General features: G+C 42.0%; 1 protein-coding gene across 2 annotated transcripts; it reads left to right on the top strand.

Moving 5' to 3' along the window:
* Positions 1–5,660: 5,660 nt before the first annotated feature.
* Positions 5,661–13,143, top strand: tmem51a (transmembrane protein 51a). 2 transcript variants are annotated; one of them, XM_010875599.3, is made up of 3 exons: positions 5,661–5,935; positions 7,850–8,286; positions 10,314–13,142. In XM_010875599.3, exons 2-3 carry the CDS (start codon positions 7,922–7,924, stop codon positions 10,705–10,707), a joined length of 759 nt encoding a protein of 252 aa, XP_010873901.2. In that variant the 5' UTR covers positions 5,661–5,935; positions 7,850–7,921; the 3' UTR covers positions 10,708–13,142. The 2 variants fall into 2 exon arrangements, with proteins under 2 accessions (XP_010873901.2, XP_010873902.2); XM_010875600.4 differs by lacking the exon at positions 5,661–5,935 and adding an exon at positions 6,019–6,564 and having other exon boundaries at positions 10,314–13,143.
* Positions 13,144–16,540: the final 3,397 nt, after the last annotated feature.

Raw genomic sequence — 16,540 nt, 5'->3', positions numbered from 1 at the left:
TGCTGTATAATAAGGGTAATTGTTGATTAAAATGTATCAAAAACCTCCCTATTTGAATGAATAATTTAAAGATCTATAAACCACAGAACAACAATACACTTTTTGTTTCTTATATGAAAAAACTCAATAAATGCTGCCAAAGATTTGTTTGTTACATTTTAGTGTTTTTGTTTCGTTTCTTAGAAGACAGTAATGGCTGTCCTCTTTGACACCAGATTTCATAGCTTGCCATCTTACATTTTTGAGGGGCATGGATGATGAAGTAATGGCTATGAAGGTCTTAGAAAAGTGTCTGGAAATGTATAGTAAAAGTAAAAACTAAAATGTTGTCTAGAGTGCCCTCTGGTGACCTAACACTAGGTACAACATCAAGTCAGGAATTCTCTGAATGCCTTTAAGGATTCACTATCGTTGTGGTCAATTCTTTATTTGAATGATTTTCAACTAGTGGCCTTGAAGCAGACTTAGGTAAATAATTAATGCCTAAATGACTGAAGTGTGTTGTGGGAGTGTCAAATACAGGGACAAGTCTAGAGTGCCCTCTAGTGACAAAAAATTGATTCAACCTTGGAAGGTCTGTGGCCACTAGGGTTGGGGTAAATTCTGCATTTAAATAAAGTAAGGATAAGCCCTACATCAGTATCCTTGTTAAATAATTGTACAGTTTGCATACAGAGCCAACAGGTCGATGGAAAATGCTATATTCTCCAAAACCTTGACAACCCTAAGACGTATGCAAGAATATTCATAGATTTTAGCTGTGTTCAACACCATCATCCCAGAACTGCTGAAACATCTAACTCCCAAAAGTACATATCCAGCTTCACCTGGAATCATGTCTGGTTCATCAGTGGATCACTGATTTCCTGACCAACAAGAAGCAACTCATGAAGATGTACATCAGCATTAGAGCGCCTTCACCAATGGCTGTTTCTGCAATAATGCTACTGTTCAGCTACTCAAGTTTGCAAATGACAAAAGTCAGGCCGGTGTAATCACTAACAGCAACAAGTCCATGTATCGTGTAGAGGTCGAACACGGACTGGTGGCCAAGTGCAGTCAGAATAACCCGGTACACAGAAAAAAGAGTAGCTAAGATGTTAACATTTGTTCAAATTCTTTACAGTTGTATTTTCTGGGTCTCACTGTTTACGATTATACCTTTATAACACAATCTTTGGCTTAGAGTCCAATACTAAGTTTATATCAGTATGCTGTCAATGCAATTATGCAGTTCAATACATCCTGATTGGAATTTCATGATTTAAATATTGTTCAGAATTATGTAGTACACGTGTCATAATTTAATGTTGTATCCATTCGCATTACTTTAGATGGGGGGGCTTTTGTTTTGAAGGCAGACTGAGAATTTCACTACTATACGTAGTAGCGTCATGCTGGGAACATTAGAGATTCCGTAGCAACAATAAGAAGTCCGGTTTTCGGATTTTGCCTTCAAAATAAAAGTTAGCTATAAAACGCGATTTTAATAATATAAAATGTATCGATTTTGCCACTTTGCTTAGTGTATATTGTAAAAATGTATTGTACGAAATGTTCAGGAGAGTGGATATAGTAATTATATGCAAAAAAATATTAAATCAAGGGGCACTGTGTATTTGCAATTGTTGCTGGCATTTTACTTCACCCATCCTTTTGGCCACAATGTAACTCAATGGATATGAAATACATACTGACTCATACAGAATAAACTATTCTATATGCTGCAGTGAATGTATTTGAGGACATTTTTAGGAAACTCTATAGCTTGATTATATGCAAAAGAAATCAAGGGGGACTGTGTATTTGCAATTGTTGCTGGCATTTTACTCCACCCACCCCATTGGCCATAATGTAACTCAGTGGATATGAAATACATATTGACTCATACAGAAAAAACTATTTTATACACTGCAGTGAATGTACTGTCTCTGACTGGGGGCGGTGGTCTCCCCCTACTGCAACCGCCGGGGTGGCTGGCGTGTGTGGGAGCCTGAGCAGGGTTCTGTTGGGGGCCAGGAGGAGTTTTCCTTTCGCCCCCCTAAGGTATTAGGCCAGTAGTACTTGACTGCGCCACCTGCTGGAGCCTCAATCTCCATGGTTACGGCTGTAACCAATACGGAGATGGAGAGCCCGGCCCAGGTGGCGCATGCGTCTTCCTCTCCTTTTCGGGTTGGCCCCACCTTGGACAGGGTGGCTGTTTGCGGACATCGCCCCCGTGGTCGGGGCTGTGGAAGTGTACAGTCAATGGCTGGTCACAGCTCACCAGCTGCGTGCTCGACCGCTCTCTCTGTGCTACTCAGTGGCGTCGTCTATGCACACTGTCGGGCTGGTTGGACAAGCCACTGAGGAAGGGTTATGTGCTGCAGTTTCACTGCCCGCCTACCCCGTTCTCAGGGGTCGTGGAAACGGTAATGGTGTCTCCAGTGAAGGTCGCTGCCCTGCAGGGGTAGATTGCGGACCTTCTAGAGTAGGAGGCAGTGTCCTTATTCCAGAGTTCTGGCCTACCTGGACGACCTTTTGGTTCTGGTGCACTTGGCGGAACAGGCCTGGGTTCACACATCCAGATTGGTGGCTCAGCTCACTCGCTTGGGTTTCACGGTGAATTGGAAAAAGAGCACTCCTCAGCCCAATCAACTAGTGGTGTTTCTGGGGCTCCAGTTATCCACAGTGTCTATGAGGGCTCACGTGGCCGAAACGCGGAGAAAGGCAACTCTGCGGGCCCAGGACCACGTCCGCCCGTTGAGCACAGTGTCAAGTGTTCTCGGTCATGTCGCTACTGGGCTTGATGTCATCAGCCCACGCGGTGGTTCCGCTGAGTCTGCTGCGCATGCGGGGCCTACAGCGCTGGTTCGCACGTCTCCGGTTGGATCCTGTGCATCACCGGCGGCGGTTGATCAAAGTCCCGAGGTCTCTGGAGTCGGACTTTGCGTCCTGGAGGGACCCATGCAGTCTGCAATGTGGGGTTCCCATGGACAGAGGGTCAGTTCGGGTCCCGGTCTTAACGGACGCGTGCCTGACGGGCTGGGGCGGGACATGCCAGTCGTACTCAGTCAAAGGGGTGTGGTCTCCGTCGGAGTGCCACATCAACTGGCTGGAGTTGGACATGATCAGGCGCGTGCTGCTGCACTTCGCGCCGACCCTGCGGGGTCGGGACGTGTCGGTGTGGTCAGACAAACGTAAACCAGCAGGGCGGGGTCAGGTCTCTACCCCTCCACCTGTTGGCGGTGCAGATCTGGGAATGGGCGGAAGTGCACATCAGGTCTCTGCGGGCTCTTCACATTCCCGGAGAGCTGAACATGGGCGCAGACTTGGTGTCTCGGGGGGGTACCCGGGATGACGAGTGTTTTCTTCATCCCGACATTGTAGTTGAGGTCTGGAGACGTTTCAGGAAGGCACAGGTGGATCTGTGTTGGGCTCGATCGGGGCAATCCCTGTGTTGGGCCAGCCGTTATGGGCCTGACTCCTGAGAGGGCCTGGCTGCTGCGGTGAGGACTGACCGAGGAGGTCGTTGCAACCATTCAGGGTACAAAGGCGGCCTCCACGTTGGCTAGCTATGCTGGCCGTTGGAGGGGAGTTGACCACCCTTGTTGTGACGTGCGCAGTGTCCAGTCGTTACTGCAACATCTGTTTGATCAGCAAAGATCCCCTGGCACGCTTAAGGTGTACGCGTGTGCGATCTCGGCGTGTCATGAAGGGTTCAATGGGGTGTCTATATTTAGTCATCCCTTGGTGAAACGTTTCCTGGCCGGGTCAGTGGGATTAGGCTTTGGTTCTGGAGGCGCTGTGCGACGTGCCGTTCAAACCTATTGGTCAGATAGTGTTGAGAATGCTGTCCCTTAAGACGGCACTCATGTTGGCTCTGACCTTTGTGCGCTGTTCAACGCAGCCTGGTTGTCGCGATGGCAGCAGGGCTGTGTTGCTCCCTCACCCGGCCTTTCTGCCTAAGGTGATCAAGTTGTTGTTTCGTTCCATGAAGATGGTATTATGGGCATTTTCTCCCCCTCCCCATGCGGGAGCGAGGGAGTAGAGGTTGCATCGTCTGTGCCCAGTGCGCGCTTTGGCACAGTATGTGCAGTGCACGACCAGCTCTTTGTGTGTCACGGAGGCCCCAGTGTCTGTCTCGCTGGTTGTGTGAGGTGATTGATCTGGCCTACGTGTCACTTGGCACGCCTTCGCCTAGGGGGTTTGGGGCACACATTACGTGTGGGGTGGCGGCCTCGGCCGCCCTGTTCAGGGGCGTGGAGGACATTTGCGCTGCTGCGTCTTGGGGGACGCCTTAGCCTTTTGTCTGGTTTTACTTGCATGACATGGCTGCCGTCCGGTGCTCCAGTTTGCCTGTGTGGCTTTTTGGTTGGACGCTCGCATTGTGTGTGAGCGTCTGCTTGTGCGTTGAGTCCGGGTCTCGTCGTGTTTTTTGGGCTGGCCTCGGACACTCCAATTCAGTTTTTACTGATTGAGGAGGTACTGGATGGGTTGGTGCCGTGTGTGCATTCATTTAAGGCTGTTTATCAGTGGGCAAACGTATGTGCCAGTTGTTGAGCGGGATGGAAGCGGCTCGGTTTGTATTCCGTGCCTGAGCCGTCCTGTTGGACACTTGTCTCGTTGGTGAGGTTGGTGACAGGATGGGAGTACATCTTGGGCTCACTTGCTTTGCCCTAAAGCAATTTAGGGCAAAGCTTCATGAAGTAGAACGATAGTTACTTTTGTAACTCCAGTTCTATGAGTGGAGCGTCGCCCATAGGGTTCATGCCCTGACCGGTCTCTGACTGCTTTTCTTGTGAAGAAAGGTATGTCGGGAGACTGAGCAGAGTGTGAGACCCTCTTTTATAGCCATGGGGCAGATGGCCATGAGAGGTGTGATTTGCATATTAAACCTACAACAATTGCAAATACACAGTGCCCCTTGATTTTTTTGCATATAATCACTCTATCCTCTCTCCTGAACATTTCCTACAATACATTCACTGCGGCGTATAGAACAGTTTTTTCAGTACAGGGCAATATGTATTTCATATCCATTGAGTTACATTGTTGCCAAAAGAATGGGTGGAGTAAAATGCCAGCAAAAATAGCAAATACACAGTGCCCCTTGATTTCTTTGCATATAATCACTCTATAGACTCTCGTGAACATTTCCTACAATACATTCACTGCTGCGTATAGAATAGTTTTTTTTGTATGGGTCAATATGTATTTCATATCCATTGAGGTACATTATGGAAAAATAGGGTGTGGAAATAGTGTTGCTAGATGTAGCACACCATTCCCCATGATTAGACAGGTTTGTCTTACTCTACACACTGTCCTGAACATTTCCTAGATTTGCTTTCTCTGTGGAATATTCAATAGTTTATGAGCTATGAGGCAATATGTATTCCATATTCAGTCATTGGCATTGTCAGAATTCTTCCCTTGGAACGTGTTTTAAAACCCACTTTTTATTGAAATTACTCTTAAATATGATCATATTTGAATTGTTGTCAATGTTTTGAGAGGTACATTTTCTTAAACAATTAATAAACTCCATTTATGTCAGTTTTGAAGTAATACGTTGGTCTCTTATTTTGACAATTTCCTCATTTTCGTGACCCGGGAGTGTTTCTTTAATGTTGCTGATGTCAAGGTAATGGAAAGTTTACTTAAATTGCATGCAATTCATTATTCCCCAACATCGCTACACTTATTGCTTAATATATGTGCGTGACCATCTCTCACAACAAGCAATACTATGAGTGGAAGGGTTAAAGAGTTGTCTGAGAAAGTTCCTGGTTTGAAATGTGGCATCTGATTCGCGAATTTAAAGACACACGGTCTACAAACTACGGTCGTTAATTGACTGGATCGCGTTCGAGAAACAACTATAGTTGAGAATATATCGGTAGATTTATGAAAACCTCGTTTCAAGCGATCTTTGTCAGTCAACAATGCAAAGGTAAGGGAGTCAAAATACCACCCATTATTACATCATATTGTGATCATTTTTACTAACCCAGCCCTTTCATTTTAGTAGTTAGATTCCGCTGTAGAGGATAGTCCTGCTTAGCGTAGACAGTAGTTTTGGACAAGAATATGAGTTAGCTTACTAAGTTTATTGGTTTTCGGAGCACGCAATTGTGCGATCACCAGTACATACCCCAGTTGTCTCCCTTTGAACGAGATTATTGGTTTAACGTTATGGTTTTAATTGGGGGGGCAACAACAGTAACTAGGTAGGCTAGCTAGTAGTTAGCTACTGTTGTAAAATGTAACGCGTTAGGACAATGAATTCGGCAATAGGGGGTTTTGTTAGATCGAAAATAACTTAACTGTTTCAGCTCTAATTTATTATTCATTTAATTTTACCTCTCTTAAAACAACTTCATGCCTTACTTTTGCTGAAACACCAGAGTAGACGTCATAAAACAAGTATTTCAGCAAATAAGTCTCTTCGGATGGTGAAATCCGCAGTTTTTGCCCGAGGAAATGTTATTTGACATTGGAGCTGCAGTCTGCATACAAAATACGTTGAGTATGCTTTACCAGCTGAAGCATGTCTTATTGTGATTTCACAACCGTTGACAGGTAAAGTGAGAGACTGCATTTCTAATGAGAATGTGTCCTACTTCATCTTCTACATCTACAACCCCGTTTCCAAAAAATGGAACGCCGTGTAAAATGTAAAGTAAAATACAATGCAATGATGTGCAAATCATTTAAAAACCTATATTAAATAGAAAATAGTACAAAGACAGCATATAACATGTTTAAACTGAGAAATGTTATTGTTTCTTGAAAAATGTATGTCCACTCTGAATTTGATGTCAGTAACACGTTTCAGAAAAGCTGGGACGGGCATTTTTACCCGTGTTGACAGAAACCGATAACTTAAGTTATCAATGGTAATTTCTTGGAGTCATAGCTTTGTCCGTTCAAGTGTGGTGTTTATCCCAACTACTACTCATATTGTTAAATCCAGGATTATGTAACAATATTTTGGGGATAATCCATATTGTTTTGCTACATGTTCAGTTTTTTACAAAGGTGAAAGGCTTTCCATTGATCAGCATAACAACTGATAAAACAACCATTGTGTAGAAAATGGGGGTTCTGTTGTTTTTAGGTTGTGTTTCACAGGATTTAGACAAACAAGCAAAATACCTCCAGTGACTGTGTCCCAAACACCATATATTGTTATGTTGGGCACCTAATGATCTGAAAATATAATATAATGTTTTGCTTTATCCGTTCCTAAAATAAAGGGTTAAATCAAGAAAGTAGCATGGCACTACATTATTTCACCTCAGACCTATTGTAGCTTCTCACTTGGATAATGTTTTGGTTTTAGTAGTGGTATAGCCTTGTTACAGTTAGGAAAACGACTGCTTTTCATGCTTTGTAATGCACTGTGAAATTGACGGTCCATATCATAATTCTTCTGAACAAGTAGGCATTGTGCAACACTTTCCTGTTTATGGGAGTGCTTAATGCTTGCCATAAAAACATCTGCCCTTAAACCTGTGTAAGGACGTTTTTAGAGTTATTGTGGATCTCTTTCAAGTAGGTGCTAGAATTCTCAGGAGACAAATGCTACTGGCAGTTATATTTGCTTTAATTTAACACCCAGCATTTTAACTCTACATTCTGACTGTGGGGTGTATAATGTTTTTTCCCCCAGATTATTTAGATTTTTGAAATATTACTATAATGTTATGGGTGCAATGGTTCTCTATCAGACTTAAATGTGTGTAGTCTCCTTTCCAATTTTCCGTTTTATTTAACTTTGTATTCTAAGGCTTTTTTTACTGTATGCTTTTCTTTTTTTATGTCTGTGTTCTCACTAACTCTGTCTTCTCTGTCTTGACCCTAGGTGTGAAGCAATTAACTGTCCTAGCTGAACACTAGCAGGGCCTACGTTTTGGGTGAATTGTACTCCAGCGTGATGTCCCCGAACCCCACTGTTGTCAACAGCCACAACAACAGTCCTGGGAACTCAGGCTCCCAATATGCCCTGTGTGCCCTGGGGGTGGGGCTGGTGGCCCTGGGCATTGTCATGATCGTGTGGAGCGTGGTGCCCGCCGACATGGCCGGGAACAGCAGCAGTGGCACCGGAGGAGGGAACTCAAAACCGGACAACCGGGGGAAGGCTTCATCAGTTGCCTTTGTTCTGGCCGGGGCTGGGGTGGCCATGCTGTTGCTGTCCCTGTGCCTAGGGATGAGGAACAAGCAGAGGGAGCGGCAGGCACTCTTAGAAGGGCAGACTCCGGGGGCGGGCAACATAACTGCTAGTGTGGAGGATGCCGAGACGTGAGTACTGCAGATGCTGATTAGTTAATGAGTGAATTAAAGACCGGTTCTGTGTAGTGCTGGATAATCGGGTCATTAGTTTAGGACCTTTCCGTGTACAGAGAGCTCTGAGCATCAGCGCGTGTAGTGTCCAGAGCAAATCTCTATTTCCAGTGTGCATAGTATGTTATGGAAGGTTAAGCATTTCTCTTTTTCGCAGTTTGACTTGCAGAACTTGCCACAACCAGGGATTTACCATCCTCGGTGTGCAGTAAGCTCTGGAAGGAATAAAAACACTACGTGCTCCCACAACACCTAAATAAGTCATTTCAGAAACTGAAATGCTTTCAGTATGGTGATGTGGGGTCTGAATATGTTGGACACACATTTCTCACTCTGAACCTCATCCACAGCATTATATGGCATCAGCTGTTTTACCTGTCTATTTTCCTTGTAAATGTCTATAGGAATGTAGCAATTTTCTTAATGTTAATGCTTATTTGGTAACTCCCCCAGTACAATAAAGTAAAGTGCAGTAAAATCCTTCCAGTAAAAGTTCTTTGTTAAAAAAAAAAAAGCAGTTGGTTGTTAAAGTTTGATTTGGCATACGTTTTCAAGTCGTAGATTCCCGATTAGAGGTTGGCCAATAAAGATTGATACCCATTATTAGGATACAAGAAAAGTCTGATTAATCTGACTTTTCTTTTTTCAACAGCTGTATGTATATAACTGATAATTGGATGCCGGGTACATTAATTAATACAGTTAATTGATCGTTAGTTGTGATGATACAGACCTGTTTATATGAGAACATACACTGAGGTTTTGTTAAAAAGATTGAATGACAGATTCAATTCTATTGTTCATTTGAATAACTGTTTTGGTCCTTCAAACGGTTGGAAGCTGGGTTCTGTAACATCTATCACAAATGATTTTTATTCCTAGTTGTTACAACTTGCACTGAGTCAGAACCTTGGCTAATTTGTCATTATTTCATGGTCATTTATGAATGAGGTATTTTCTATTATTAATATTTTGTAAAAAAACCAGAAGCCATTTATATTTGTTAAATAAAAAGCAATTCTATGTAATAGGCCTAGCTGTCAATGTTTAACATTCATCTTTAGTAATCTACCATGTTATGCAAGCCGGAGGATTCCCTGTGCCATTCATAGCCTTCATATTCAGATAATCTCTCTTTTTTGACTAATATTTTTATTGTGATTATCACTACATCCAAATTAAATCAAAATCGAATCCAAACTGAATTGGTGACGTGTTAATGGAAATCGAATCGGGAGATCCGTTCCAATGCCCAGATATAATCATCAATGATGAAGAAACTTCAGCTTCAACCATCTAGGGTGTGTGGATGCAGGCATTTGATCTTGACCAAGCAAAGTCATTCTGCTGATCAAACCACTAGTTAAATTTTGTGGGCATGTGTTGAGTCATCTGTACATGGCTGGAGTCAAAGCCTGCAACAACACACCCTATTAGGTTCAAAGGTTGTAAGTTTCTTAATCTCCGCAATCAATAATAAATGTGAAAATTCCAAGATTCTATGTTTTGTAATGATCATCGAGAAGCCTTGATGACAACATCCAATAAACACCCCTGGTTGTGCAACATGATGTTAAAAATCTAGGAGCCGACAGCAGTTAAATAAAGGAAAATTGTGAATTTATAATGCGAAAATGAATGCCAAACTAAAATAATAATGTCAAAGTTTATCAACCAATTGCTTTTTACAACAGGTTACCAACATTATATGGTCCTTTGCTGTTAACTTTGCATACCCATGTTTTAGTGCTTCCTTGAATTAACTGCAGTCCTAATTTTGAAACTTTTCAGTTCATTGCCCGAGGTGTAAAACGTAACCCTTTTACATTTGGGCACCTTTTGCTGTAAAGCCATGTAAAACCTGTATTTAACTCTATACTGTTGAAGACAATAAGAATGCATTCTTAACATGCTTCACTGGTAAAAATAAACATACATTCTGTAAACGCAGTAATTTGTGTGTGTGTGTGTGTGTGTGTCGACAGGGCTGAGGAGCAGGCCCAGAGGTACAACGTGCCCAGCTACGAGGAGGCGGTAGGCAGCGGTCAGTACCCCATACGCCAGAGCAACCTGCGTCACAGCGCCTCCCAGCTGCCCTCATATGATGACCTGGTGGACGGGGTGCAAATAGACATGGAAGGATGTGACTTCACAGCTCCTGATTCAACCAACCCCGCTTCCTCTGCTGCTGCTGCAGCTGTTCCACCTAACCGCTGGGCTGCGCGCACGGGCCTCAAGCTCCTTCCGCTTAAGATCCGGAGGATTAAATCGGAGAAGCACCATATGAACAGCACAGAAAACTCCCTGCCGCCGGAAGGGATCAGTATTGAGCCTCTCACTCCGCCACCAATGTATGAGGACAAGGTGCCCCAGCTGTGAGGCCTGGCAGTGCTGTGGTGGATGATGAAGATGCCCTTGTCGTGTATCTGTGGCTAAATGACTGGCTGACCTGAAGATCAGTGAGCAGTGAACTTCTGTATGTGTTGCTGTGGGATTTGACTGAAACTTTGGGTTAACACTAATATTGACGGTGGTTAGGGACGACTTGAACGTGATTCCAGGGACAGTAAAGCGTGTAGGGACATTGAAGCTTGTTCTAAGGGTTAGTCTGTTTAGGAAAAGTGCCCTGCTTTAATGTCTTAGATGGCCTGCTATTACTTTATGACTAATGGGTATTTCAGGTCAATTATCATTTCTATGCTGTTCCTGAGATTATTTCTCATGTCAGCCATGGTGTGTGGAGGTATCAGTTTTATTACTAATGTGCTCCTTGCATTATGGGAGAGGTGTTATATCCGTTGACTGAATTAAAGGCCACCATACTCTGTGATGCAGATTGTTTCCGGTGTTGCTTGTCTAGAAATAAAGACAGACTGAGACTGACTCATGGATTGCTAAAAGCCTTTGCCCTGTAGCCATAGTGAAGTGGGGTTGGGCCCTGGCAGTAGTGTAGACGTGCATGTTTCCTTGGCTCAAGTACAACACAAGGACCTTTCTCTGAGCAGCTGTGTTAAGGGGACCCACTGCTCTCTTACTCGTCATTGTTGAACTATGCAACACTGGCTCTTTGACTGGTGGCACTGAATATTAAGAAAATGAACTTCTGTTATCGGGTGTTTCATCCCATTTTTGTTAACTAGAGCAATAAGACCGTGGTGCCTTTTACTGTATCTCTCTAGTATTGTTGTTTCATGCTTATGGGACTATGGAAATAACAGGATCCGTGCAGTATTTGGAATTCCGGAATGTTCTTTTTGTACTAATAATTTTCTTCTGATTTGATGGCTCATGGGTTAAGCTGTTCAGCAACTATGCAGTACCCTAACTGTACACATTGGCCTTCTTCACATAAGTGAACAGTTACTTAAATGTCATGTGCTTACAGAACACAGGACTTTTGAAGAAACATTTAATTCCTGAATGACTAGTTTGCATGTTTAGTTTTAGATGCATTTTGACTGCTCTGAAGAAAGTTTGTTTATACTGTACTGTTGAAATAATTTGTAGTTGTCATTCCTATACAGGGCTCTATGCACCTCTGCCTGTGTGGGACATTCTGTGGCTTCTTACCACCATGTTTTATTCTTATACTTTAACCTGTAAGCAGTCTATGGTCATATGGTGTGTCAGTGGTTTATGCTTTAGTTTAGCTCATTTCCAAATGCCAACCTTTCAACCTATCATTTGTGGCATAACTCCCAGTCAGGTCCATAGACTGGTAGTATCATGTTTTTGTGCATCCAGATTGTCCAAAAGTATCTGGAATTGATTGTGGATCTGATTAAGGCACTTACAGATTATTTATATAATAATATTGAGAGAAATGTTACAAAATCATTGATATTGTACTTTTTTGCATATGTTCAAATAATCTATTAGGTTCTTTGTTGAACTTCAAAATACATTTCAAATACTTTTGTGAATTGACAAATGTTAAATATCTTCCTTTGTTTTTGCATATCCATCAGTAATGTCACCACCAAAAATAAGTGGAAAATATTCAAAACACACTGTTTTATAATAGAAAACCATGCTCAAAGTTCTTCCATTAACAGATTCATTAACAGATTATGGCACTTAAAAATAGCATTTATAACTTTTGTCATATCCTATTACCTAACATAATTTGTACCATGAACTGAATGATGGATGTGTATGCCTAAAAAAACATTTCCATTGTATTGTAAAATGATTGTATAAGATGAGGTCTGTCTAATACATATGTTGACTTCAAGAGAAGTTCAGAATTTCAATATCCTGAGAAATAAAATAAAATATATATTCTGATCAAATAATTTTATTGTAACATGTTCCTGGGACTTCATAATGGTTTTTAGAAACCAAACAAACGTGTGTCTGGGAAATCATTAACCATACCAATTGCTATGATGGATTTTGTTGAGATAATGTAGGTGCTGTTTAGCCAAGTCAAAGATCTTTTTGTGCTGTTTTAGGAAGACAAAATGCTGATTGAGGAAACGAAGCATGAGAATGTAATCTTCAGTGGTCTTAAGGTCATTCTCTGTGTAAACTACTTGTTGAACTATTTGACTTTCAAAATGTTCCATAAAACTGTGTTTGTCATTGTTGATAGACCACAGTATTGTTTAATAGAGTATTTACTGCTGACTTCTGCAGACAAGCCTATAGGCAAAGTTGTACGACAACAGAAAGTTATTTATTAAACAGTAAAGGGAATGTGTTTGTAGCATGGTTTGAATTGACTTCAGGAGACTACATGCTGTCAAAAGGCAATGTCCTTGAGGCTACATGCTGTCATGGACATTGTAATATACAAGAAAACAGCATTATAATTTTTGCCCTTTAATAACAGAGCAGGAATTTCCTCCTTTATTCAGCTGAGTTTGTCTGCTCCACTGTGTGTGCTTTAATATCCCACAGTGCAGAGTGCTGTGGCTAGACAATATTTGCAGCTCTGGTAGTTGGCTGTCAAAAAACTGTAGGTGTATGTATTTTTGGGCTATATATAATTAATGTTTGTGATTTGGTCAAATGTCAAAAAATGAGCAACATATGCTGCCATCTAGACTATGACTTTTTCATTGAAGGCCTTGCTTATTTCAGCAAGACAATGCCAAACCTCATTCTGTACGTTTTACAACAGCATGGCTCTGTAGTAAAAGAGTCAGTGCTAAACTGGCCTGCCTGCAGTCCAGACCTGTCACCCATTGATAACCTTTGTCACATTATGAAACGAGAAATACGAATGTCAGTTTGCAAAAAAGTTGGGACGCTTTGTAAAATGTAAATAGAAACAATGCAATGATGTGAAAATAATTTAAACCCTATGTTCAATAGACAATAGTACAAAGACTGCATATCAAATGTTGAAACTGAGATATTTAATTGTTTCTTGAAAAATGTATGCCTATTTTGATGCCAGCAACACATTTAAAAAACGTTGGTTCAGAGATAACAAAACACTGGTTAAGTTGTGTAATGCTCAAAAACTACCTGGTGGAAAAACTAATTAGGTCAATTGGCAACAGTCAGTAACATGATATAAAAAGATAATTCCAGAGAGGATGGGTCTGTCAGAATAAAGATGGGGAGGGGTTCACCATTCTGTGAAAGACTGCACCGGCAAATAGTGCAACAATTTAAGAATACAATTTCTCAATGTAGAATTCCAAAGAGTTTGGGGATCTCATCATGTATGGGACATAATATCATGGTGGGTGTCCTTTGGTTGATACTTGGCAATGTGGGTGGATTGATTTTCTGCCTGTTGGGCCCTGTCCGGGGCCTCCCCCAGATAGGGCCACAGTGTCGCCAGACCCCCCAGTCTCAGTCCCAAGGTCTTACGCTGCTATATTATTGTGCTGGGGGAGTAGGGTCAGTTCTTCTTCACTAAGTTCTCCTCCTCCACTATAAATCCTTGTTGATATGAGGAATGCATTTTTTGAATTTTCTCAGTCTCCTCCCATTTTGAACTTAGGAGGGCATGAGGTCCTGGCCCACATCTGTGGAGTACCTAGCTTGGGGGACCTGTTGCTGTCCCTGTCCAGAGTCCTCCTGGTTGTGTTGCAGATCGAGACGATGCCTGACAATTTCAGCTGCCACTGTGCTGACCCATCCCCCGTGTTGTCCCTTCCTTGTCCATCTGGTCATGCTTCCGACCTGGACTACGTTTAAATAGACTCTAGACTCAGCCCACATGCATTTATTAATTATTACAATTGTAATCTTAATATGTCCACCTGGCACAGCCAGAAGAGGACTGGTCACCCCTCTGAGTCCTCTATAGGTTTCTTCCTAAATTTCGGCCCTGTTAGTTTTTCCTAGCCTGAAATTCAACACTACTGTTGTTTGCTCCTTGGAGTTTAAGGCCAGGTGTTTTGTAAAAGCACTTTGTGACATCTGCTGATGTAAAAAGGGCTTTATAAATACATTTGATTGATTGATTGATTAAAAGATTCCAAGAATCCAGAGAAATCTATGTATTGAAGGGACAAGGCCAAAAACCAACACTGGATGGTCATGATATTCAGGCCCTCTGGCAGCACTGCATTAAAAACAGACAGGATTCTGAAGTGGACATCACTGCATGGGCTCAGGAACACTTCCAAAAACCATTTTCTGTGAACACAGTATGTTGCTGCATCCGCAAATGCAAGTTTAAACTGTACCATGCAAAGAAGAAACCATGTATAAACAAGATCCAGGACCGCCACTGCCTTCTCTGAGCCCAAGCTAATTAAAGATTTACTTGAGGAAAAGTGGAAAACTGCCCTTGTGTTCTGACAAATCAAAATGTGAAATTATTTTTCGGAGTCATGGAGGCTACATCCTCCAGAATTAATGAGAGGGATAATCTGGCTTCTTATCAGTGCACAATTCAAAAGCCAGCATCCGTGATGGTATGGGGGGGGGGCATTAGTGGTCATGGTATGCGTGACTTGCACATCTGTGAAAGCACCATTAATGCTGAACAATATATACAGGTTTTGGAGCAACATATGCTGCCATCCAGACTAAGTCTTTTTCATTGAAGGCCTTGCTTATTTCAGCAAGACAATGCCAAACCACATTCTGTACGTATTACAACAGCATGGCTCCGTAGTAAAAGAGTCAGAGTGCTAAACTGGCCTGCCTGCAGTCCAGACCTGTCACCCATTGGCGCATTATGAAACGAGAAATACGACAAAGGAGACCCTGAATTGTTGAGCGGCTGAAATCCTATATCAAGCAAGAATGGGAATACATTTCACTTTCAAAACTACAGGAATTGGTCTGCTCAGTTCCCAAATGCTTACAGAGTATTGTTCAAAGAAGAGGTGATGCAATAACATTTCTCTGGTTCAACATTTGATATGTTGTCTTTGTACTGTTTTCCATTAAATAAATTATTTGCACATCATTGTATTCTGTTTGTATTTGCACTTTACACAGCATCCCAACTTTGTTCGAAACAGGGTTGTTAATTCCTTCAAAACGTGGGTAATAGTACAAGTACATTCCATAGGGAGTTTTATGCAGCATTATGCAAAACAACATTTAAAATGGTTTCTTCCTGTTCACACTCTCAGTAGTAGGCTGAGACCCGGAGAGCCCCGATATTGGATTTATATTTAAATTGTAGCCCTTTGCCCATCTAGCATCAGTCTTCATTGTGATCGTCTTGTAGCAACTAGCTAATGTGTTCATGTGGACCAAATCTGTTGTCTAGAAAATGTTGGGGACCTCATGAACATCATTTTCAACACTTTCTGTCTCCATCGTATCACAACCGGCCCAATGTACCAGTCATCTTCCATCCTATTGGACAAGCATCCACACACCCTAGGCGTAATTATTCTCAGCCAATAAACCAACCTAGATATTTCACAGACTGAATTCCCAAGCCACTGTAATGATGCTCCCATCACCATGCTTCATGCTAGGGATGGTGTTTTTTGGGTGATATGCTTTGTTGGGTGGTGCCAAATGTAAAAATTGGCAAATAGGTGGGAATGTTTTCCTTTTGGTTTTGTCAGACAACATGTTGCTACATAGTTGCAGAATTTTTTGCGTTTGTCATAATTCAAATGGAATTCAGTGTGGGCTTTCTTGAGTAGTGGCATCCTTCTAATCTCACCATGCAACCAGATTTGTACAATACTTGGGATATTGTTGTCACATGTATACAGGGACAGTATTGGTCATCAAATTTTGTATTTTCCATATATGATAACACAAAAATAAAGAAAAT

The sequence above is a fragment of the Esox lucius genome, chromosome 12 (genome assembly GCF_011004845.1).
Source record: "Esox lucius isolate fEsoLuc1 chromosome 12, fEsoLuc1.pri, whole genome shotgun sequence".
NCBI classification, from domain to species: Eukaryota; Metazoa; Chordata; class Actinopteri; order Esociformes; family Esocidae; genus Esox; species Esox lucius.
Note: the sequence above shows the minus strand (reverse complement) of the source record. Positions and strands in the feature narration are given on the sequence as shown.